This window comes from Schistocerca americana, chromosome 4 (genome assembly GCF_021461395.2).
Source record: "Schistocerca americana isolate TAMUIC-IGC-003095 chromosome 4, iqSchAmer2.1, whole genome shotgun sequence".
Taxonomy (NCBI): Eukaryota; Metazoa; Arthropoda; class Insecta; order Orthoptera; family Acrididae; genus Schistocerca; species Schistocerca americana.
Genome location: NC_060122.1, coordinates 684222649 through 684248379, shown reverse-complemented (window position 1 = coordinate 684248379; position 25731 = coordinate 684222649). Strand labels below are relative to the sequence as shown.

The following is a 25731-nucleotide window of genomic DNA, read 5'->3' as shown; positions in this document are numbered from 1 at the left end:
GACCATTTCTGGTGGTGGTTTTGCCATTTAGTTTAGATTCGAAATTCGAAGAAATTCTCTTTACGTTTGTAAATGTGATTCGTTATTTTCTGGGTTACTGCATAAATTGTCTTCTTCAAAGGACGCCTGAATACTTGGAGGTGTTGTATTAATTCAGAAGTCCAATTTCAGTTCCATCCTCATCTTGAACCCAATAGCTTTGACCTGTTGTTGTGGTCTTCAGTCCATAAACTGGTTTGATGCAGCCGTCCATGCTACTCTATCCTGTGCAAGCTTCTTTATTCCAAATAACTACTGCAACTTACATCCTTCTGACCGAGCGAGGTGGCGCAGTGGTTAGACACTGGACTCGCATTCGGGAGGACGACTGTTCAATCCCGCGTTCGGCCATCCTGATTTAGGTTTTCCGTGATTTCCCTAAATCACTCCAGGCAAATGCCGGGATGGTTCCTTTGAAAGGGCACGGCCGACTTCCTTCCCCTTATTCACCAAATCCAATGAGACCGATGACCTTGCTGTCTGGTCTCCTCCCCCAAACAACCGAACTCAACCCATCCTTCTGAATCTGCTTAATGTATTCATGTCATGGTGTCCCTCTACTATTTTTACCCTCCACACTGCCCTACAACACTAAATTGGTGATCCCTTGATGCCTCGGAACATGTCCTACCAACTGATCCCTTCTTCTAGTCAAGTTGTGACACAAATTCCTCTTCTCTCCCATTCTGTTCAGTACCTCCTCATTAGTTACGTGATCTACCCATCTAATCTTCAGTATTTTTCTGTAGCACCACATGTCGAAAGCATCTGTTCTCTTATTGTCTAAACTTATTATCGTCCATGTTTCACTTCTATACATGGTACACTCCACACAAATACTTTCAGAAAAGACTTTCTGACACTTAAATCTATACTCGATGTTAACAAATTCCTCTTCTCCAGAAACGCTTTCCTTGCCATTCCCAGTCTACATATTATACCATCTCTGCTTCGACCTTCATCTGTTATTTTGCTCCCCCAAATAGGAAAACTCGTGTACTACTTTAAGTGTCTCATTTCCTAATCTAATTCCCGTAGCATCACCTGACTTAAGTCGACTACATTTCACTATCCTCGTTTTTCTTTTCTTGATGTTGATCTTATATCCTCCTTTCAAGACACTGTCCATTCCGTTCAACAGCTCTTCCAGGTCCTTTGCTGTCTCTGACATAATTACAATGTCATCGGCAAACCTCAAAATTTTTATTCCTTCTCCATGGATTTTATTTCCTACTCCAAATTTCTCTTTTGTTTCGTTTACTGTTTGCTCAATATACAGACTGAATAACATCGGGTATAGGCTACAACCCTGTCTCACTCCCTTCCCAACCACTGCTTCCCTCTCATGATCCACGACTCAGGTGACTGCCATCTGGTTTCTGTATAAATTGTATATAGCCTTTCGCTCCCTGTATTTGGCCCTGCCACCTATAGAGTTTGAAAGAGAATATTCCATTCAACATTGCCAAAAGCCTTCAATAAGTCTACAAATGCTAGAAACGTAGGTTTTCCTTTCCTTAATCTATCTTCTAAGATAAGTCGCAGGTTCAGTATTGCCTCACGTATTCCAACATTTCTACGGAATCCAAAGTGATCCTCCACCATGTCGGATTCTACCAGTTTTTCCAATCGTCTGTAAAGAAACCCGTGATAGTATTTTAGAGCCATGAATTATTAAACTGATAGTTCGGTAATTTTCACACATGATAAACCGTCTATGTTGGCTAAAAATTTCTTGTTTTCAATAGGGGACAGAAATAAGTACGGTTTTGTGTCTAGTGTGTATTAGAATCATCATGGTTCAGTCACATTAATGTGTCGACCACCGCTGTTCGAAGTTAAGGTGTGATAACCACGGCAGGTAGCAGCGCTAGCAATGGATGGTATAAAAAGCGTGTCGGGGTACGCGGGAAACAGTGCAGTCGTTGTAGTAATGCGCGAACGCAGCTATTTATCTGGCGTCCAAAAGGGCATGATAATTGGTTAAAGTATGCCGTGCATAGGGAAATGGCAGTATCCAAAACCTGCGCCGAGGCAGGTGTGGTCCACCTTCGGCCATATGAGTTAGGGGTGAACGCTTTAACTATGTTTGCAGAGACGTGTTTGGACGAGTGCAGCTGGGAGCAGCTGACCGACCGAATGAACGAAGGAGTCACCAACAGTGTCATCTCAACGATCGTTCATCGAACGATCCTGCATAATGACCTCAGCGTACGGTCTGGTTCATGCACACATGGGACTGCTGTTCGTCAACGACGAATGCTGGAATTTGCATTCCAGTACCGCAGCATCGCGTCCACTGAGTGGGCGACAGGTGGCCTTTGCAGATGAATAACTTTTTATGCTCCATCGGACAGATGGCTGCTGGCGCGTGCGGCGTGAAATGTATGAAAGGTCCAGCCGATGCAGGAAGCCTCATGGTCTGGGGAATTCTTTCGTGCCGTTCCGTGGGTGCTCTCGTCATTCTGGAAGGCACGATGGGTCAACACAAGTGTGCATCTACCCTAGGGAATCATGTGCACCGCTACATGCTGTTTTTCCTCGGCGCAATGACATCCACCATCATGTCACACAGCTCCCATTTTACTTATATGTGCATGGTTCAAAGGCTACAAGGATGAGTTTACCCTGTTCTGTAGGCCACTAAAGTCTCCAGCCTTAATTAACCCCATCAAGAAATTGTGGGACCACCTGGGTCGGGCTGTTGGTGTCATCCATTCTCAACCGAGAAACCAAGGGCAGGTGGCCATGGTACTTGAGTGGTACGACTCCACATCCCTGTCGGTAACGTCTGACAACACACTGACTCCGAAAAATGCTGCAAACGATGGTTATTCAGTCTTCTGACAGGTGGTCACTTCAATGTGACTGGACAGGGTATGAAGAGCTGAAATTTCTTTGTGCATGCTTGCTTTTCTTCTGATGATATTTTTCATCAAGTGTGTACACAAAATTTTGCTTTGTGTGTGTGTGTGTGATGTGAACACTTCACATGTGGCACAGAGGTAACTAGAAAAGTATTGATTTCCATCTTTTGGTAAAATGTATGTTACGCCCTGAATTACGTATTTTGGTATCTGGTTATTCAATAAAGGTATTGAAAAACTTGAGATGAGCTAAATCAAAGCCAGAAATATGCTATGTGAAATGGTTCTGATGGTTTACAATTCTAATCTTGATGCATTCGCAACAAGATCTCTCCTGTACTGATGATACGGTTTTCGATTTTCGCGTATATTTTGTTATCTTGCCTCTCATATCCAGGAGATATAAAAGCCCAATTCCGTTCTTGTGTCAAATGGAAGATGACAGAAGTTAGATTTCTTGTAGGTTAGGGAAGATATGCTGCTGGTTTAATTAGGACCCCACCACTTGGAAGTTTGACGAATAACTTTTTTTGTGTCTACGGAAAACGAAACGTTGTGCACAGAGCTACCACCTCTGGCAACAACAACGGCCATAAGCTGGGAGGGCATCGATTTGTACTGAGGTTGTATGACTCATGCGGGTACGTCATTCTGTCACTCTGTGTTATGTCAACTGAATGCCGCGAGTGGGAGCGTGCATATCGGAACCCAAGAGCTGACGGTTTCAATCGGTGAGAGATCTCGACATCATGCTGGCCAGAGCAGCTGCCGAACGCCGTCTGTACCAGAACAGCACTTGACAGCACGGGCTACCGTGGTCTGCAGTTAACTCGTTGATGGATACCGTCACGGACACCTCGAAGACAGGATACAATCATCGTTCTAAACACGTCAGAAATGTTAGACCTTCAATCAAATTGTCAGAATCTGTCTATAATTATCTTGCTCGCGTATTTAAATAAATGTAGATTGACAGAATCTTCTCCTGATGCTCTACTATTTTTCGTTTGTTTAATATTTCTTGAAGTTCACACTTACTGTTCCGTCCCGTTTGGTTTATCTGCGTAGATGTTACCACCCTAACGAATTCTATGCTGAAAATAACGTCTATTCATTTCTGTTATGTTTGTATCCACATATACATACATACACACACACACACACACACACACATATATATATATATATATATATATATATATATATATTTGTGTGTGTGTGTGTGTGTGTGTGTGTGTGTGTGTGTGTGTGTGTGTGTGAGAGAGAGAGAGAGAGAGAGAGAGAGAGAGAGAGAGAGAGAGCACTATGGGACTTAGCATCTGAGGTCATCAATCCCCTGTAACATCATGCCCAAGGCAGGGTTCGAACCTGCGACCGTAGCGGTCGGTCCGGATCCAGACTGAAGCGCCTAGAACCGCTCAGCCAGAGCGGCCGGCCAGGAGAGAGAGAGAGAGAGAGAGAGAGAGAGAGAGAGAGAGAGAGAGAGAGAGAAGGGATGGGGGTTGGTGGTTATACAGTGACAGTTGTAGAATGTTGAATATCAGTCTGATAGCTGTCAGAGAATTGTTGGAACTTCCGGTGCTCAGCTGGTTTGAGTTTTGGGTTAAATTCTTGTGGAGAGGTTTATGGACAAGTAAGTAAAAAAGGATATGGGGGGTATTATTATTGTAATTGTAATACTATTATGGTAAAAATCCTCTGTTCTAATGTTATTCTATTATTTTGTCTGTTAGTGTAAACAATGTATTGTTTCCAATGTGTATTTGATCAGTCAACAGGAATTTCTTTTCTGTTTTGGGCTTTCTGTGTGTGGTAATTTTATTGCAAGGTTAGTAGGTGCTTTCAATGTTGATTCTAATTACTTTCATGTTTTCTTCTCTAGTGGTCGGTTTGTGATTGTGTTCTCTGAGGCGTTCTGCAAATGCACATTGGCTTGTTCCTTACTTCCAGGCGCTCAGGTGTTCTTAGTATCTGATATCAAATGTTCTGCCTATTTGTCCTACGTATGTGCCACCACATGTGCTACACTGTAATTGATAAACATCTGCTTTCTGATATATTTCTTTGGTTTCTGTCAGTTTTGGTTTGTATTTTTTGATATAATTCTCTGTTGTATATGCTATGTTTATTTTCTGTTTATCGAAAAATTTGGTGATTTTGTGTGTGAGTGTACCTTTTTATTTCACTGCGTACGAACTTGAGTTTTCTCTTACATTTTGCTGATTATTCTGTGTACTTGTTATGAAAGTGGGTGTTTTGCAATGTGTTCTGTTGTGATGTTGTCAATGATTCTATGCTTCTTGCTGTTATTTTATTTTTGATTTTCTTGATTAGCGACTCACAAAATAACAATCTGACAAAATCTAATTCAAAAATGATTGCAGGTAAAAGTAAAAAACCCTCTGAAAAATATAGATATCACACAGGACAACACAAAAGTGAAAGCTGACATAAATTAATCCCACTGGCCCTGTCCCTTCAAGACAAAGATCTACAAACCAATTCTACCTTTAAGTCCAATACTGGATTTCAGAAAGTCCCTCACATAAAAGCTTGTGCGATACATGTTAAAATTAATGCCTGAAGGCTTAATAGTACAAGAAGACCGAAGCATTAAAAACACTACACAGCGGATTCAAGAAATAAAAGTTATAAAAATCCCAGATACTGCAATACTTATCTCTTTTAATATAGAAAGCATGCATTCGAACATCCCACTGCCAGAAACTATAGAAATCATAGACATGTACTTGAAAACATACAGTGAACTTCCTGAAGAAAGGATTAATGAAACACATTAACAAAGTTCTCAATAGAACAAAGTTACTTCCAGCGCAATAATGAATTTTATTCACAAGAGGATGGATTCCCAAAGGAGTCCCCAGTGGCAGGAACCTTAGCAAGTATTTCTATAAATGACAGTGAAGAGATAATTTTGACAAAAATAGTCGCAAAAGATCAAAAAATACTACATTTATTTTGATGTATGAATGACATCCTCTGCTTAAAGGATGAACTTACTTTTACTTTACTTTACACGTGGCTAAGGCCTTATCGACCATACACCTGCTCTACGAGCCTCTTCCAATTATTTCTATCCAGGGAAATTGTTGTCCAATCAGAGTTGATGCCCATCCTAGCTGCATCTTCCCGGATATTCTCCATCCACCTAATTCGAGGTCTTCCTCTTCTTCTCTTTCCTTCTAATTTCTTAGTGGATGCTATTTTGGGTAGTCTGTTCTCCGGCATCCTTGCTACATGACCAGCCCAGTTCAGTCTTCTCTTCTTTAACATTTCCACAATGGAACTATGTTTGTACAGCTCCCGTAGTTCTTCATTTTTCCTTATCCTCCACTCCATGACATTTTCATCGAAGATTGGTCGAAATATTTTTCTTAGTATTTTTCTTTCAAATATCAACAGTTCATCTTTTTTCCTGAATATAATAGCTTCACATCCATATAATGCTACTGGTACAATAGTTGGCTGATAAAAACAGATTTTGAATTCAGTACTAAGTGATCTCATCCTTAAAATTTTGATACAGCTGTAAAAAGTTCTATTCGCTGCTGCTAGACGGGCGTCTATTTCTGTTTCTGCTCTATTGTCTCTGCTAAAAAGACTCCCTAAGTGCTTGAAGTGGTCAACTGCCTTGAAAGTGAGACCATTTACGGTCAGTGGTGTATTCTTTTGGAGTTTTTTACTTATGACTAGATATTCTGTCTTTTCTTCATTCATATGAAGTCCAGCTTTCTCAGCTATTTTGTAATAATTTTGCATCATCCTGATTAATTCAGCTTTTGAAGTGCTTATTAAGGCTACATCATCTGCATAAGCAAGTCTAGTAATGTTCTGTCCCTGCAGTTGAATCCCTTGTGGATTAGTTTTGGTGAATTCTCTATCAATCTTCTCTAAGATAATATTAAATAGAATAGGCGAGATGGCATCCCCTTGTCTCAGTCCAGTGTACACCTTAAAATTTTCAGTCTCTCCTGCAGGTGTCTTAACTTTGCGTATGGTTTCTTCCAAACACATTTTAACTAATTTGATTAATTTTAATGGTATTTCAAATTCTTTCATGGTGTTTAAGAGTGTCTGTCGGTGTATGCTATCATAGGCCTTCTTGAAGTCTATAAATAGAATATGGATATCTACATTAAATTCCCATGCCTTCTCATTTATTTGTCTCAATGTGGATAAGTGATCCAAAGTGGATCTGTTAGTGCGGAAACCACATTGGTAGCCCCAATCAGTTCTTCGGTTATGGGAATCAGTCTGTGTAGTATACACATCGACAAAATTTTATACGTGACATCGAGTAGGGCAATTCCTCTGTAGTTATCACAGACAAGGGAATCATTCTTCTTAAAGATGGGGCATACAATTGCAGTTTTCCAATCGGCCGGTATGTTTTCTGTCTCCCAAATTGTTTCAATTAAGGAATGTAGTTCTATTCCCAATTGTGGTCCTCCATTTTTTAAATGCTCAGCATATACCTGGTCTTCCCCACAGGCCTTGTTGTTCTTTAATTTCTTTATTGTTTGTCTTATTTCATTTACTGATGGTGTGGTGACTTGTATATCAACTGTATCTGGTTCTTCAAATGTAAAGTAATATTGTGGATCATTGCAGTTGAGCAGCTGTGTAAAGTATGTCTTCCATGTTTCTTGTATGTCATTCTTGTTTGTAAGTATTTTCCCATTATGATCCTTTATAAACTGTTCCCTTTTAGTGAATTTTCCCAGGGACTTTTTTATATTCTGGTACATCTGCCTTGCTCTGTGATGCTTGAAATCATCCTCCGCTTCTCTTACCATGTTGTTGAAGTGTTTTCTCTTCTCTTGTCTTAGAGTTCGTTGTGTTCCCTTGCGGATTTTATAGTATCTCTCCTTTAGTGTAATATTGTCCATGTCTTGTAACCATGCCGTCCTCGCATTTTGCCTCTCCAGTACTCTTTCTTGGCACTTTATATTAAACCAGATTTTGTTAGTTCGTTTTTTTTTACCTATAGTTTTGGAAGCTACATCTTGAATACTGCTTCTGAGGTGTCTCCATCTACTTTCCACGTCTTGCTGGTCACTATGTGTCAGTCTAGATTCTGATAGGTTAACTTCCATTTCTTTCCTAAAGTTTTCTTTTATTTTTTCTTCTGCCAGATTTTCTACATCGTACCTTTTAATTTCAACCCTATTTGTACTTTGTTTCTTTTTTAGCTTTATTTTCATTTGAGCTATGATTAACATATGATCTGTCTCACAATCTGCTCCCCTAAAAGTTCTAACGTCTTTAATACTGTTTTGAAATCGTCTTTGGATGGCGACATGGTCAATCTGGTTCACTACTTTTCCATCTGGTGATATCCATGTCCCTAAATGAATGCGTTTGTGTTGGAATTTTGTGCTGCTTAATGTGAGACCATTTGCCATTGCAAAGTTTATGAGTCGCACACCATTCTCTGAACTTTCATCATGTAAGCTGTAATTCCAAATGGTTGGTTTGTAGATTTCTTCTTTTCCTACTTTGGCATTAAAGTCTCCTAACACTATTGTTACGTAATGTCTACTTATTGAATTATATGTCTGTTCCAGTTGACTATAAAATTCTTCTTTTACGTCATCTTCCTTATCTTCTGTGGGTGCATGAACATTTATAAATGTAATATCAAACCACTGAGCCTGAACTGTAATGTGTGATATTCGGTTATTAATTGATTTGAATTCCTTTATTGTGTCAATTGCTGTTTTATGAATGTAAAAGCCCGTTCCAAATTCATGGCGCTGACCGCAGTCTCCATACATTATTGTCCCGTCTCCTATTTTCATTGATCCCGTTCCCTGCCATCTTAATTCTTGGAGCGCTACCAGTTGTACCTTGTATTTTCCTAGTTCGTTTATTAGTATTTGTGCGCTTCCTGGGCGGTATAGACTTCTGACATTCCACGAGCCAAAAGAGAAATCCTTGTAACTTTGCCAATTTCTTTTCCAGTAAATTCTGTCCTGTTTCCGAGGCATACCTTGAGTGTCCTGACCGGCCATTGTTTTACATGAGTGGGTTGGTAGCCCTCTGCACAACCCCCAACCTGGAGGATCAGGAAACTTGATTTTGGGGTACTCTACCCCTAGGGATTTGCCTTCACCATGGCTTAACGAGTCTTCCCTACCCGTGCTAGTTTTGGTCCACCCCGGGTATTTTATTTCCCCGGTACCCCCCATATCAGGAGAGCATTCCCCAATCCGCCACCCGGGGAGGCGCCCGATGGGGGACTAGCAACCCCACACGGGTTAAAGGATGAACTACAAACAAAAATTGAAAAATTAGATATTGATATCAATAATGTACATAAATACGCAAAATTAACAATATACATGGAATACAACAACCATATTACCTTTCTAGATGTAACAATGAAATAGCATAAGATCAGGAATATGCTTCAAATTTACCATAAAACCACAGCAACTGATCTTATCATTTCCCAATGCTCGAACCACCCACACTCACAAAAGCAAGCAGCATTTCAACACATTCCATAGACTCAACACAGTGCCACTCAACGAAGAAACGTACCAGAAACAACTTGACATAATAATGCACATAGATCAAAGCAAAGGTTACAATAGTAACTCAGTCTCAAAGCTAATCAAGAAAATTAAAAGTAAAATAAAAAGCAGAAAGCACAGAACTATTGACAACATCACAACAGAACCAAACACAGTGAAAAATACCCAGTTCCATAACAATACACAGAATAATCAGCAAAATGAAAGAAAAAACTCAAGTTGGTGTACAGTGACATACAAAGGTACACTCACACATAAAATCACCAACTTTTTCAATAGACAGGAAATAAACATAGCATATACAACAGAGAATTCTATCAAAAAATACAGCCCAAAACTGACAAAAACCAAAGAAATATATCACAAAGTAGATGTTTACCAATTACAGTGTAACACTTGTGATGGAATATACGTAGGACAAACAGGCAGAACATTTGATTTCAGATACTAAGAACACCTGAGCGCCTGGAAGTGAGGAACAAGCCACTGTGTATTTACAGAACACCTCAGAGAACACAATCACAAACCGACCATTAGAGAAGAAAACATGAAAGTAATTATAATCAACAATAAAAGTACCTAATAACCTTGCAATAAAATTCCTGTTGAATAGTCAAGTCCACATTGCAAAGAATGCATTGTTTATACTAATAGATGATATAATAGAGTGATTATTACCATAATAGTATTTTAATAACAATAATAATACCACCCATGTCCTTCTACTCACTTGTCAATAAACCTCTCCACATTCTCTGGCAGCTATTACATTCATATTCAACATTCTACAACTGACACTGAATAACCACCAACACCCTCACTCCACAAAAGGTAAAAAGAATATGTGTGTATACTCTGTCTCGTGCTCTCTCTCTGTCTGTCTGTCTCTCTCTCTCTCTCTCTCTCTCTCTCTCTCTCTCTCTCTCCCTCTCTCATGTACACACACCAACAAACACAGAGATAAACATAATAGAAACGAATAGGCGTCACTTTCAGCATAGACTTCTTTAGATTGGCAATATGTACGTAAACAATCGAAAGAGTGTGAGACATATAGTTAACTGACTATAGTTACGTCATGAAATCACAGTTTTCGATCAAATATCTATAATTAGTGACAGAAGACTGATATTGCACCATAATAATAACGGTAAATAAGCTGAAAAATTAGAAGAAAAGAGTTCAGAACTTAAAAACATGCTTATGTGTCGTATATAGAGCTGTAGTGTGATCTCTAGCATCTGACCAGAAGAGAGAAAAACACTGACGGCAACCAAACACGCAAAGAACTCTAAGTAATCGCTTATTTAGTGCAAAATGGGACCTGAACTGTATTAAAATCTACTATTAACATAAATACAAAATTGTGTCATTCTAGATCCCGAAGAGGGTCCTTTTAGATAAAAAAACGCGAAACTCGTCTGGATGAAATAAAATACAGCGCAGCAAGGAATGGCTCTGTTTGTTTACAAAACGAATATATAATTAATTTCTTGTTTATTCACCATATCATCATAGAATATAATGAAGTGAAATAACAGACAATGAAATAAATTTACGAAGAAGACTCGTCGAAACAAGAAAAAAAATTGGGGTTCTACATTTTACGGCATTAAAAAATAAAACCCCATAGTATCGGTGGAGGTTATTGGCAAATTTCAGTAGCATACTCTAAAGTGGAGACTGATAGGAAAGAAACTGATCTCTAAAAATTATAGTAATTGTAATAATATCGCACAAATTTTGCAGTCTGTCTCACTCTGTAGTGAAGCATCATAAATCATCGTGCCGTGTGTTGTGTTACAGGCGGCCCGGCGACCTGGCGACCGCGGCAAGTTCTCCCAAGCTCCGCCATGGCGCTGCTGCTGCTTGCGGCGACCTGCTGCTGAGGAACGGCCTAATACGCCGCGGTCAGTATTACTTGTAATGGTAGCGGCAGTTGTAGAGATTTATTTATCTTCACTTCACATAAGAATAACATAACTTGTTGAAAATATGTTTCAAAGTTATCATTTGTACATTGATACCATCAGCCGCAGGTAATTTTACCAAAACTAATGCTTACAGGCTTTCTTTCGTATCTCACCGCGAGTCACTGCACTCATTGCTCGTTTGTATGCACTATATGTCTAAGTCGGAATGTCTCTCACCCTCTATGTCTCTCCCCCTTTGCCATTTCCTGCAGATAATTTTTTTATGGAATGTGTATATCCTGCAGTTGTTCACAATCCGACATTCCATTGATGTCATTAGTCTCCTTAGACAGCTTATGTCATTTTTTTTTTTTTTTTTTGTGCCCACATTGCTGTTTTAAGTTCCTCGTTGATTCTGTCTGAGTAAATGTTAAGTTAGTTCAGCTCACATTTCTTGATTATGAAAGGTTCAATTACGCTACTGCTGCTACTATTCTTATTTCAATATTTCACACACATTTTGATACAATATGATATGAACACAAAGTGATTAATATTCATGAACACCAAGAGATTAATATTCATTATTTTACCGATTACCCTTCTTAACAAGCACTCCTAGAGATTTCTCTATAAATTGAAATCCGAGCGGAAAATTTATGTATTTTAGCTGTCCCCCTCCCATAGGAAATTGCGAAGCTAAGGATTTACAGGGTGGCGCAAAAAAGGCATAAAGAAAGTTTTTGCGTACTACAACGTAATATGGAATGATACATTCTTGTTTCCATATTTATGTTGTAGCAGACAGCATAAAATTTAATACATATGGTTTTTAAAGTTGTTTATTTCTGCAACAGATTCTTGAAATGAATTCCGTAATCACTTTGTGAACAACATCATCTTAGGCTGGAGGAACCTCTCTGGAACTTTCAGTACTAGTGTCCTGGAGTGTTGCAGGAACATTTTTGAAGACTCTGTCCTTTAAAAATTCCGTCAGAAATATTACACGCATTATAACAGAGCCATTCCACACGAAGTCCAATGAAAACTAAGGTGTCTAGATCGACGATCCGATGTTTGAATATCGAATTAAGGACATGGAAGACGTCTGCAGGATGGTACGGACGTGTTCTATCCTGTACGACTGCATGAACAAGTTGTTTCTGAGCATTCGGTAGAAATTCATTTTGCAAGACTAGTCTGTATTTATCTTCTGTGACAGATTCCACAATAGAAACGGGCCCAGTAATGCAATGTACACTGATTGCTCACCAAAAAGTGACTTTTTTTCGATGAAGTGGAGCACCAGTAGTTTGAACGTGTGGATTCACAGAACCCTCATTCGGTGATAATGCTGCCAGACTGAAATGTGAACTGAGACTTCAGTCAGTGAGCTGCAGAACTTCAGAGCTACAATACCGCAATATCTCAAGGAGAACCATTTACATCACACGGTCAAATCACAGTAGACAAACACCACCGTATGATACACAGGGGAATAACAAATACCTTTAAACGTTCGAAAAGGACGGAAGCTGAAGTAATGAATTAAAATTTGTGCCACAGCCGGTGCTTTTAATTCATTGTTTCAGCTTCAGTCCTTATCTAAGATAAAGTTGAGACTTATAAGTCTCCGGAAAAATCAATACCCTTAAATATGTTACTCGCAAATTACAGAACTGCAAAGGTGCTACTTTCTGACGACGTACTCTTTGCTAGTTGGTTTGTAGTTAAGCTCACTTTCACTGGATGTCAATATTCAACTGCAGAAATTGTTTGTACACATTCTCCGCAATAAGCATGTATTTATAATCCAACAATGTTGATTTCTCTCTCTAAACTAGCAGTCCCATGTTTTGTTTCTTTGCGTTCAGTAACTGTAGAGTATTATAGTTACTCACCGGTTCTAACTATGTTTCACTGTTTCTTCTGCTCTCTTTGCCAGAAGCTCTCGCGTTTTTTTGTAACTAAAGTGTTTAGCGTTATCAGCCAGGTGAATATTTCCTCTTCGTGGTCGACGAACTCATTGACATACGATGCTACTCTAAGAAAGCTTCTGTATTTACTCATTTTACATATGACAATTTCAAGTTTTTATTTATTAGCATTGAGTGCTTCAACTGCTTACACGTTCTGTTTTCCAGAGTATTAGTGAAATTATGCAGTGTACTTTCTGGCCCTTTTTACCTGTTGCTCCCAGTCCGTTTCTGTTCCTCTGTGCTGGTGTTAGGAACATAAATGCAAGGCACATAAAAGCTGATTTCTCATCTTAATGTCGCATAATATGCAGCCGCTAATATAATTAATGTGTTTCAACCTTTCATTTTTCATACAGTTAATGTATATCAGCATCTACATCTACACGACTATTCGGCAGCTCACTCATAAGTACTTGGCAAAGGGTTCATCGAACCAACTTCACACAGTAGCTCAACCGTTCCACTCCAGAGCAGTGTGCGGAGCTCTGATTTCTATTATTTTATTTCGATGATCACCTCAGCCTATGGAGGGTGGCGTAAATAACATAGTTGTGCATTCAGAGTCTTGTAACAGTGACGGGAACGGTCGCGGGTTTGCCGCTAACGCAGACGCGGCGGGACCGAAGGGGAGTGGCCCGCCAACAAACAAGATGGACGAACGGGAAATGAAGGACAAGCACATTGACGGACAACCTAGCAAGACAGCAAGATCAACAACAAAGTATTAAGCAATGGGGTCACAAGACAGAAACCAAAACAACGTCCACTCATGAATGGGAAGCAAGCACACGCAACGTAAACACGATGTCTGTAAGCGAAATGTCAACCGACTCAGCGCGAATACCAGACTGCCTTGCGGAATTTTTTTTTTTTCTTTATTGTGATTTCATTCCCCTGCCCCATATGGGCAGGGGAGGGCTGTCAGCGGCACAATCCGCCACTCTTCAGCCGAATGACATAACAACTTAAAATAAGAATAAAATGTTACATACATAAGGCAAGAAAGGGGAACTTAAAACAGAATAATGGGAGAAAATGGAGGTAAAAATAGATTAACACGAGACGTTCATGGAGGACAGCTAAAAGTCACCAGAAAGTTAAAAAAACACAGTTGGCGAGTCTTAAAACTCAGAGAAGACACTGAATGGACATGCACACATTAAAAGTCGGCCACAGTAGTAAAAACACTCTGGGACAACACACTTGAAACCCACTTGGAGCACACACGACGAAGAATAAAGGTGCCAGGCGGGACCTGCCGAGGGAAAGGGCAGAGAGGATGGAAAAGGAGGGGAGAGCATGGGGCAGCAGGGGGAGCGGCAGGATGAAGAGAGGAGGGGCATCAGTGGGTTCACAAAGAGGCAGGAGACACGTGGGGTGGGAGAGGAAGAGGGAAGACAGGGCAGGAGGGAGTGCAGAGACACTGAAAGGAGGCACAAGAGATGGAGGGGGAGTAGGAGGGGAAAGCCGCTCAGGGGGAGGGAGGGGGAGGAGAGGGAGCCCTGAGGAGGAGGCAGGAAGATGGGGTTAGAGTTGGTAGGAAGGGTAGATGTAAGGGCGAAGCTCATCATCCGGGAGGGGTAGACGGTGGAAGTTGTGTTGGGAAAGGAGATGGAGGGTGTGGAGATGAAGAGAGGGTGGAACACGACGGTAAAGGCGCGGCAACAGGTTGGGGGTGGAGAGGAAGGGGGAGACCAGGGGGTGAGGGGGATCAAGGTGGCGGACAATATATAGTGTGCGGAAGGTGGGGGAAGGGAACAAGGTCGTAGAGTATGCACGTGGGGGATGGAAGGCGGATGCGGAAGGCGAGGCGGAGGGCAAGGCGTTCGAGGATTTGGAGGGCTTTATAGAACTGGGGAGGGGCGGAAATCCAAGCGACGCTGGCATAACAGAGGAAGGGGTGGATCAAGGATTTGTAGGCGTGAAGGATGGTGGAAGGATGCAGACCCCACGTCCGGCCGGACAGGAGTTTCAGGAGGCGGAGGCAGTCCTTGCGGAGTGAGAGGCAGCCACCTAAATACACAACAGGGTACGTCGTTATTGGCCTCTGGGACCACGTGCCCCACAGTGGCGCCCTCACGTTAGACTCGGGGCCAGGAGGGCGCGCAGCCATGGCGTACGCCATGACAGCTGCAAAGACCTCGAGTGGTCATCGAGTTCCATGCCGCCTGGCGCGGATTCGAAACCGTTGGCGCTCGGTACCAGACAGAGGACGTAGCTGTTGATTGACATTTAATGAGAAGATCCCCCCGTACCGAAAAACGCCATTTTTAGCCATTGCCCTTCCAACTCTCGTGACATATCCGTGACACTTTCATCCTGTATTTCATGTTATTTGGAACTAGCTGCCCTTTTTTGAACGTTTTAGACGTCATTTATCAGTGCTGTCTGATACTAATCTCACATCATGCAGCCAAACTCCAGAAGGGGACGGACATGCATAGTGTAGGCAGTCTGTTTAGTACAAATATTGCATGTTGTAAGTCTTCCGCCAATAAAATGCAGTCTCTGGGTCAGCTTCCCCATAGCATAATCTACTTGATCATTCCAGTGTCAGTTATTCTGAATTGTGCTTCCTAGGAATCTAGCTGAATATACAACCTTTAGGTTTGTATGATCTATTTAACTCATTCATTTTCCTTTCCTATTTCTCTCTTGGATGACCACACACTTTCATTATTTGGAGTCAGTTGCCTCTTTTCGCACCGTATAAATATCTTCGAACGAGTTTTGTTTTTCTGGTTATCTTACTAGACGGTGAATGCAGCATCATCTGCAAACAAGCTAAGAGGTTTGCTCAAATTGTCCCATAACTCGTATGTGTAGATTAGGAACACCAGAGGGGGTATAATATTTCTCTAGGGACAGCCAGAATCGCTTTCGTTTTCCTCAATGACGTTCTGCTACCACGAACTGTGACCTTCCTGACAGGAAACCACCAATCCAGCTGCACAATTCAGACAACAAATATCGACCTGTTACTTCAGCACACTCTGAAACGAACCTAACTAGTACATAGTCTTGACCGGAAGACTTGCCTATATTAAGCTTCTCGAGTTGTTTCGCTACACCGAGTTTATCTGCCAATAAGTTACTCATGCTAGCAGCTAATCTTGATTCGAATTCTGGAATATTTACTTCGTCTTCTTTGTGGAAGGAAGTACGGAAAATAGTATTTATTTCCGGCGCTTAAGAACCATTGTCATCCGTAGAATCATCATTGTTATAGCCCTCTGAAGAATTGATGATGTCTTGCCGCAGGTGTACTTCAGATACAACCAGAACTTATTTAGATTCTCTGCCAGATTTTGAGTCACAGTTACATTTTCGAAACTGTGAAAAGTATCTCGGATTGAAATCCGCTTTTAGCTTCGAGCTTCTGTTAAAATTGCCAACCCTGGAGATTTTGCGTTGTTTTAAGTTTGGAACACTCTTTTCGTTGCTTCAGGAACATTTTCACTTACATGTTTTCTATACCATGGAGTATCAGTACCATCTCTTATCAATTTATGTGGTATGTACCACTCAGTTGCCATATATATATACTATGTCATCAAAAGTATCCGGACACCTGCCTCAAAATGACTTACAAGTGCTCAGCGCCCTCCACCCGTAATGCTGGAATTCAGTATGATTTTGGCCCACCCTTAGCCTTGACGATAGCTTCCATTCTCGTTGGCATACGATCAATGAGGTGGTGGAAGGTTTCTTGGAGATTGGCAGCCTATTCTTCACGGAGTGCTTCACTGAGGAGAGGTATCGATGTCGGTCGGTGAGGTCTGGCACAAAGTCGGCGTTCCAAAACATCCCAAGGGTGTTCTATAGGACTCAGGCCAGGACTTTGTGCAGGCCAGTCCATTACAGGGATGTTATTCTCGTTAACCACTCCGCCACAAGCTGTGCATTATGATCAGGTGCTCCATGGTGTTGAAAGAAGCAATCACCATCCCCGAATTGCTCTTTAACAGTGGGAAGCAAGAATATGCTTAAAACATCAATGTAGGCCTGTGGTGTGATAGTGCCACGCAAAGTACCACGGGGTGCAAGCCCTCTCCAAGAAAAACACGACCACACCATAACACAACCGCCTTCGACTTTTACTGTTGGCACTACACGCGCTGGCAGATGACGTTCACCGGCCATTTGCCATACCCACACCCCGCCATCGGATCGCCACATTGTGTACCGTGATTCGTCACTAAAGCATTGCTGTGAAACAGTGTATAGGTAGTGTGTTACAATCATCGTATTTATACAACATTAATCCATAATAGTAGCTGAGCATAGTTAATACAGTAGACTGCTTCTTAAATCAAAATTATTTCTGCTTTCAAGGGAGCTGTTATATGCAAGTAGATGGTCTGGCAAGGGCTCACTGTTGTCCTCCTTGCTAGAACAAATGTTCATGAGCAAGACTAAACCACTGGAAAAACATGTCATGTATTGGTACAGATATGTCGAAGATATTCTCTGTGTGTGGAAAGATTCCATTAGGCAGCTCCAGACGTTCTTAGAAAAATAAGAACCAGTGGTATACTAACATAAAGGTCAGTATGGAATTAAGAGTTTACACAACGATTCTTTCTCATGGTGCATTATCTTGCCAGGACGGTAAGGAAAATTTACGTCACAGAGTAAGAGTGGGAAACTGGGCGTACGAGAACTACAGCATGGTATGAGCACTCCTTTATGCCAGTAGTTGGTCAAAACAGCTTTTTTGCTTGATTAGTGACCTGCGTAGTAAGAAAATCACGCTATTAGAGCAAACCACGCCTCTTAAAAAGTGTGTGACATTGCAGTTCATACCACCAGGAACCACTGGAAAAATTCAACCTGTGAATGTTTATTTTTTCCTTTCCTATAAAACATATTATCACATTACAGCTACGCCTTAAAGGATAGCCAGTTTCTCGATAATCTCCACGACAGAGTGTTTCGCATTCGATTACATGCCATCACATTCCTTCAGTGCTCTTCACCCCATTACACCAATCTGATTTTATACATATTCTTTAACAGTGGATTCCTACCCGAACTTCGGGCACGACATTTAACACTAAAGGAGCTTGCCTTCGATCTTGATGGTACGAACCTTTATGATCACTGGGGCATGCCATTTTTCATTTTGTATTCATGTTACAACTTAATGTGACAACTTTTGTGACGGCTCCCAAACCCAAGGTGGTCGGCTGTACTTTTGGGGCAGCCACCACAAATTGTATAAAGCGTGGGTAGTGACTAGGACGTAGCTATGTCTGTTGGCCGAAAAATAATTAATGACAAGAATTGCGCCAGCTAGAATGAAGAGATAACTTATCTTTATTTCTGACGATATGTGCACCAGCAATACAAGTCCAAGTAATATCCAAGAGTAATCCTTGTACTGAGCCTAGTCGAATACAATAGCAAATATCACACTGCAATGGGTCCGCTATAAACTCCACGAAAGGCTAGCGATAGACAATCGACAATAGACTGTCCGTCTCGGTGCCAGCGCTCCTCCTCATATGCAAAAGGCAGAGGGTGCTGCGGACCCGAGCTCAGCCATGGCGCGACCTCTTCCGTCGGCGGTCACGCCCTGAGACGCCGACGGCCGCGACAGGAACTGTGGCCAGCGATGTCACGGTCAGGGCGCGCGTGCGCTAGTTGGTTGGTTGGTTGGGTCCGTGGATACAACAACAACTTAATGGATCGCTATGAACATTTCTTGAATGCCGACGATACTCATTTTCTAAAGTGCAGTACATACATTCCGTGGAAGATTGATCCTTAACCTCCCAGACATTCATTTTTTGTCGCCCTCCTGACGCGCATAATGAATCATTAGCAGCTAATATGTTTCCTGTCAAAAATGTTAACACAACACTTTCCAATGAGCGTACTAAAGACTGAACTTGCGACCTCGCACTCAATGGCATACTAGTTAGCCACAGTCTAGAGGAATTTTTCCGGAATAAATTTTCACTCTGTCGTGGTATGCACACATACTTTTAATCTGCTAGGAAGTTTTAAATCAGCACACACTCCACTGCGGAGTGACAATCCATTCTGAAAACCTAAGGGATTGTTTCCAAACTGATTCTTACACTCTGCGACGGTATTTGCGCTAGAAACTTCCTGACAGATTAACTCGGTTCTAATCGATCCCTGCTCAAGTGTGACGTCACACACGCGCTTCTACTTCACGGGGAGACAGACGGCATATGGTATCGGCAGGTTCAACGCCCACCCTCCCCTCACGAAGTGGCTGTTTGGGGTGCGACGAACAGACGGCTCAGTCTGCGGTCTCGTTAGGCCTGTAGCAGACATCGACGCCGCCACCGACGCCGACGCCGACGTGGACTGAAGCCGGCGGATAATGGGCGGCGGCTGCCACGCCCTCAAAGCGCTCTGGAGGTGTCGGCCTGACGATTTGCATAGCGGCCGCTAATGGGAACATCAAAGACGGACCGCCAGCCGGCATAATTAGCTGGAAGGCCGGCTAATCCGGACACGCCGCGCCCCCGCCGCCCCCGCCCACTGCTCGGCCGCCACACCCTGACGCCGCTCGCCGCCGAGGGGCGCCACCCTGCCTGCATCTCAATCACTGCCGTCTGGCCCTCCCAGACCTCCCTGTGGTCGGGCTCCTCAGGGGCCGGCTGAACTCCTCCGGCAACTTCCGCGCCGTCGCAGCCGCCAATGGCGGGCTCCCATTATCTCGCAGCCAGCCCAACCTCTACTGACGCCATCGAGACGCGCTCGTGATAGGAGTGTATTTCCAGATTCCGGCAAATTTGCACTGGTAATTGGCCGCGGTGTGCATTAGGGATGTGGTGTTATCGGGTTGGAAGTCAAAGTAGCTGGTTAGTGTGATGTACCTCCTTATTCACTCGCCGTGAGGAGATGCGACTCGAAACGATGTTCGTTCCCGTCGGTATGACGTGGAACAGCACCTGTAACTCTCGTAAGAACACAGCTCCTCGCGTGGCTTGGAAATATTCTGTTGTCTGTCCGCAACAGTCTTCGCAGCTTGTGCGAATTGGTAAACTGCAATCGTTTATTTTTATTTTATGCCCGGTTAGTTCCATGGTGAAATAAAATCTTGATACTTGATTTCATCACTACGGTCGTTTTTCACATCAAACATAGCGAATATGAAATTTTGCTGTCTGCTATTCCGTTGCTAGCCGTTGCTAAGTCCAGCTATTAACAACGGCCCGACGTAACTCCAGAGATAACTTATGTTGGAGTAAATGTTTCTTTAATACGCCGTAATACTGGTTTAAACTAATCACTCTTCACTGTTCATTATTCATGTACTCACTTTGTCACTTAAAAAGTTTCAAGAGTCAATCAACTTGCATTAATACACGTTGTATTGTCCGTTAAATGAGTTAGGCGACACGTAAGATTTACCTTTTCACTCAGATTTTATTGTTCTTTCTGTATTTAATTGTTTGTCCCTACAACACACGCACACCGATTTGTCATTCAAGATTAACATCTGTTCAGTTCATTAATCGTGACGCTGACGACAACTTTTGAGTAATTGGCGTACTTGTCTTTCTTCGTGTCTTCGTTTAATCGTGTCCTATTCAAGATTACGAATTGTACGAATTGTTTTTCTGTCGTTGATCCATTGCTCTCAAGGTTTGTAACTGTTCACCAGTACGAAGGCTAAGTCCGATAAACCAATATCACTCAATTGAAGTCTAACACTCGTCTTACTATACCGTCGCGTTGAGAACGGTAAAGATTAACTTTCTTTAGTTGAATGACTGAACAATACTTCAATTTCTATCTCACGAACGGAAACAATCTAATAGCGTTTACATCCAGTCAACTGTCTCAAAAGTACTCTAGAGCGACTCAAGAGCAGCTACCTAACTGAACTTTTCCATATCCGAGTTGCATTGTAGTTACATTGAATTTCCTTTTCGATGCGGCTACAACTCTCATCCATGGTAAATGTTATCTTTGACTGAATGACTTTCGTTCATATGATTTTGAATTTATTCTATAGATATTTGATAGAGAATCTGTAATAATTCTTCCCTTTTATCTCCCCTTTTTGTATGCTACTCTCAGCATTTGAACGATATAGGTGTTAATCAGAATATTACCAGTGTAGATTTTATCGTCAATAGGTGCCGTCACTGTCAAGATGACTCACTTTCCTACTTTAAGTTTCCACCAAGATTGTTAACTGGGGTTTTCTGTCCTCGGAGCTTTACATTAGATAGGTTGTTACGTCATCATCACTTCTGGATGATAACAGCATGTTTTACAGCGAAAACGTTTTGAAGATTGTTTGAGCAAGGCCATATGAAGTTAACTGAATGGATGTCCATTCCCAGAGTGAGATTTTGGGGATGATACTGCTAACAGCGAGAGATATATTTTCTTAAGTTGCAACAAATATGATAAATGCTGTTTTGTTGATAGCTGGCATGTCGAGACCGTGGCTACATACAAAATACAGGTTGATTATTTCAATCCAGCCGCTATTGATAATGCTATTTATTTACGTAAATAGCGCCGTACTCGGTTTCGAACCGACAGATTCATAAACATACGAGTTTTCACATCAATATGCACATTCGTTGACGTTTATATAAGTTTTTGGCTCTTTATTCCCGCTTGTGGCGAAACATTCAAGAGATGGTAGTGCCCTACAGTAAACAAAACACCTATTTAAATGTAGCTATTCTTTATAACGATCGAACACAATGTAAACCATTCTTTAAGACTGAGTAGCTGTAGGTGTATTTTACTTACGCCAAAAATCTTGCGTCAGTTTCTGCGAACGATGTTGCCTTGTATTCACTCATCTACTTTCCAGTTTAAAACGTATATAACCACTACCCTTTTTGACAACAACACGCAGTCAGTGATCAAATATAAACGCTACAATAAAATATAGCAGTGTGTTTAGTCATATATTAATACAACTGTTAATTTTAAGTTTCAGCTAGCAATCATATGTTAATTTAATTTCTTCTGTCGTAATAATTATTTGTTTTTCACCACTTGTTTAGTTCCCTGTGTATACCAAAATATTTATGTTCCATTTAAGCCACATTTAGTACAAAACAGGTTGCTACATCTATTGACTTTATTTGTAATTAATGCTTATTGAATGTTAACTACGTATAATGTAACGTTTTTTCCTTGTTATTCTGTATAAACAGAGAGGAGACAAGAGTGACTGCAACAGTTACCGAGGCATTTCACTGCTAAGTGTAGTCGGAATGGCGTATGCAAGAGTCATCCTAATGTCATTACAAATCCTAGCTTCCAGAATCTGCCTAGAATATCAATGCATCTTCAGACCAGGCTGAGCAATATGGATATCGTCTTTGTCTATGACAGCTGCAAGTGAAGTGCCATGAACATCAGAGGAAACTTTGTATTGCTTTTACTGACCCCGTTGAAGCATTTGATTTACTCAGCAGAAATGGGTTTTTCAAGTTGCTACAGAATATTGCATACCCACCTAAACTACTACAAATATCTCTTTCTACCAGAAAACGCAATCAGTAATCTGCTCCTACTCTACCTGGGATCTTGTATTCCCTTCTCCTGAGATTTGCCTTTGAAGTTCGTGAGGAGGGAGTATATTTACACACTAGATCCGTTGGAAATCTCAACATTGATCGCCTCAAGCCAATGACCAAAGTAAAAACAATTTTTACTCGTGAGTTATATGGAGACGATGCAGCTCTGGTAACACACAGAGAACGTGAGCTGCAGTATTTAATTAACAAATTATCACTGCTTGAAAAAATGTTTAGTCATACCATCAGCCTCCAAAAGACTATGATCATGGTGCAGGGCATCAACAGCCTTCCATCTAAAAACACTGACAGCAATTCTCTCTGGAAAGTTGACGACTTTACCTACTTCGGATCGATGCAACTCAAGAGCCATCGATGTCTAAGGTGGCTGGGACATATAAGGCGCATGGATCCTGAGTGAATACCGAAGAAAACTGCTGCATCAGTAATTTCAGGAGGATGTAAAGCCTGTGTGAAGACAACATCTTCGCTTCAAGGATGTCTGCAAGAGAGACTCGAGCAAGGCCAACATTAACCCAAGTCGCTGGGAAAGTACAGCTGATCACCGTGTCAAATGATGACTTCCTGTGCCGTATGGGGTCAAGCTTGCAGATGATGAAAGCAAACAAGAACAAGACAGGAAGAGGACAAGACGGAAAGGAAGAGCAGCTTGTGTTCGAAGTACCTCACGTGTCATGTACCCAAACTGCAGCATCACTGACTGCCACTCTCGACTGGGACTTTTCATCCACAGCTAACTTACGCAGACTCTGAACCAAGAAAGCTACACCCTCGTCCTTCGAGGATAGACGGATGCCACTTTCCTTGTAAATTCACTATCGTCAGTTCGATTTATATTCTGTAATATCTCTGAGAAAGAAATTATTTGGCGCTCTTGTGTGTGTGATGTCACCATCTTTGTGTACCTCGACCACGTGGCGAAAGCTTCTGTGTGTGTATGTGTGTGTGTGTTGCCCAACGTATTGTGATTATACGCAAATCGTGTAAATGCTGCACATACGGTACAATATTTCGTGAATACAAACCAACATCTTGCGACAAATATACGAGGTACTTTCGGCAGCACTACCATCCCAAAAAGATTTCACCACGAGGGGCAATTAAGAGCCCAAAATTTACGTGAAGTTCAACAAATTTGCAGCTTGATGTGAACAGGCGTGTGAAGATGAACCTGTCGGTTCGAAATAGGCTGCGTAGATATTTCCATAAATCAACAGCGTTATCAACAGTGGTTGGTAGTCGTCTTCGTCTTTGAAAGAATCAACTAATTATGAAATAGGTTGTAATTTTGGTCAGGAATCAAAAATTATGGTAGAAAGAAAAGAAAACAATGACAAGTACGCCAGACGCCGAAACTGAAAGATATAACGAATGAAAATTTGATGTTTTTTATTTAGACACTTTAATTTCAGTAGACAAGCCACATAGCTTCTTTGTCTTTCTCTTGGCCTTTATCCCGTATCTTCACGGTGTCGTTATGTTAATATCCGTGTTCGGCGTTGTTAATGGTGGAGGGTGGCCCGATACCATTCCTCCTCTCGCCATGCTACTCCAATCAAGTCATCCATACTTCCGGATGGAATGTACATACCCCAACGGTGAACGTTTTGTAAACGTTTGCCAATCGTGTAAAACAGGTGAGACTTTGGTACCAGCCTGGTATTCACCTATTTGGATGTGGGAAGCCACGTAAAAACCACAGACATGTTGGCCAGCACACTGGCCCTCCACATTTATTCGCCAAGTGGATTCTATCTGAGGCTGGCGGGCCTTCCCGCATGCCGGAAGCTGTTTTAATGTGCGGAGTTACCCGGGAAGATGGCAAGGGGAGTATTGTATGTAAATCAGAAAAATTAATGCAACGGCAAAGTGTGCTTTTCATGAAAGAAGACAACTGTCAGTGAAATAGATAGTTTAGGAAAGAAAAGTATCATTTTGTCAAGACTTTCGTCTAAGGTGTGATTCATACACAATGTGTTGCTATACCCATGTCCCTGAAAACTGGACACCACTGCTGACAGGCAGAAAACGCTTACAAGCGATAGACATATGGCTCTGGAGAAGCCTAACGAATACCAACTGGACTGAAACAAAATAAAATCAAGGTGTTTTGCAAAATACCGTTTAGCAGGGAAATCTCATATCAGCTATCCAAAGAAAAGGGAAAATGAATTTTTTGGACATTTACTTAGGCAATACACGTTTTTAACAAATACGTTCATTGAAAGAAATTGAGTGGTAGCCCAAAGGGAAAACATAGATCTATGAGAGGTAACAAGGTATGAAAACTGGCAGGAAATGAGGAGCACAGAACCAAGTAGAGATGAGTGGTTTCAGCGACATAGCATACAGGGCATAGATCACGTGTAAACTCGTCGGTTCTTATATTTCATAATTTCTTAGGCTTCCACGGTCAGAGTCAGATGAAAGAAAACTTTTCTATGTATCGAACGGCGTCACAATGTAAAAACAGTTATATGAAGAAACCAACGTTTCGAACACAGTTAAAATTATCCTTCTTCTGGAACCACTGGTCAATACTCCCACAAGGTCACCGTAACTGTGGCAGAAACGTTGGATTCTGCAGTGTAGCTTTTTTTACACTGCAACGTGGTACGATACTCAGAAAACTTTTATGTTTAGTTACAGTTTTGCCGGAAGCTACTAAGCTATTCACTGTAAAGATATAATACAAGAACCTACGTGGAAAAAAAAAAGCACGGCGGAGGTTCGAGTCCTTCCTCGGGTATGGGTGTGTGTGTTTGTCCTTAGGATAATTTAAGTTAAGTAGTGTGTAAGCTTAGGGACTGATGACC

The 25731-nt window shown here is 41.6% G+C and overlaps 1 protein-coding gene across 1 annotated transcript in view; it reads left to right on the top strand.

Moving 5' to 3' along the window:
* LOC124613708 overlaps nucleotides 1–25731 on the top strand; it is a gene marked incomplete at its 5' end in the record, with an annotated part of 546162 nt that overhangs the window by 494936 nt on the left and 25495 nt on the right. The window contains one exon of the mRNA XM_047142427.1: nucleotides 11273–11376. Within this exon, the coding sequence (XP_046998383.1) occupies nucleotides 11273–11355 (83 nt within the window). The remainder of the gene's footprint in view (nucleotides 1–11272; nucleotides 11377–25731) is intronic.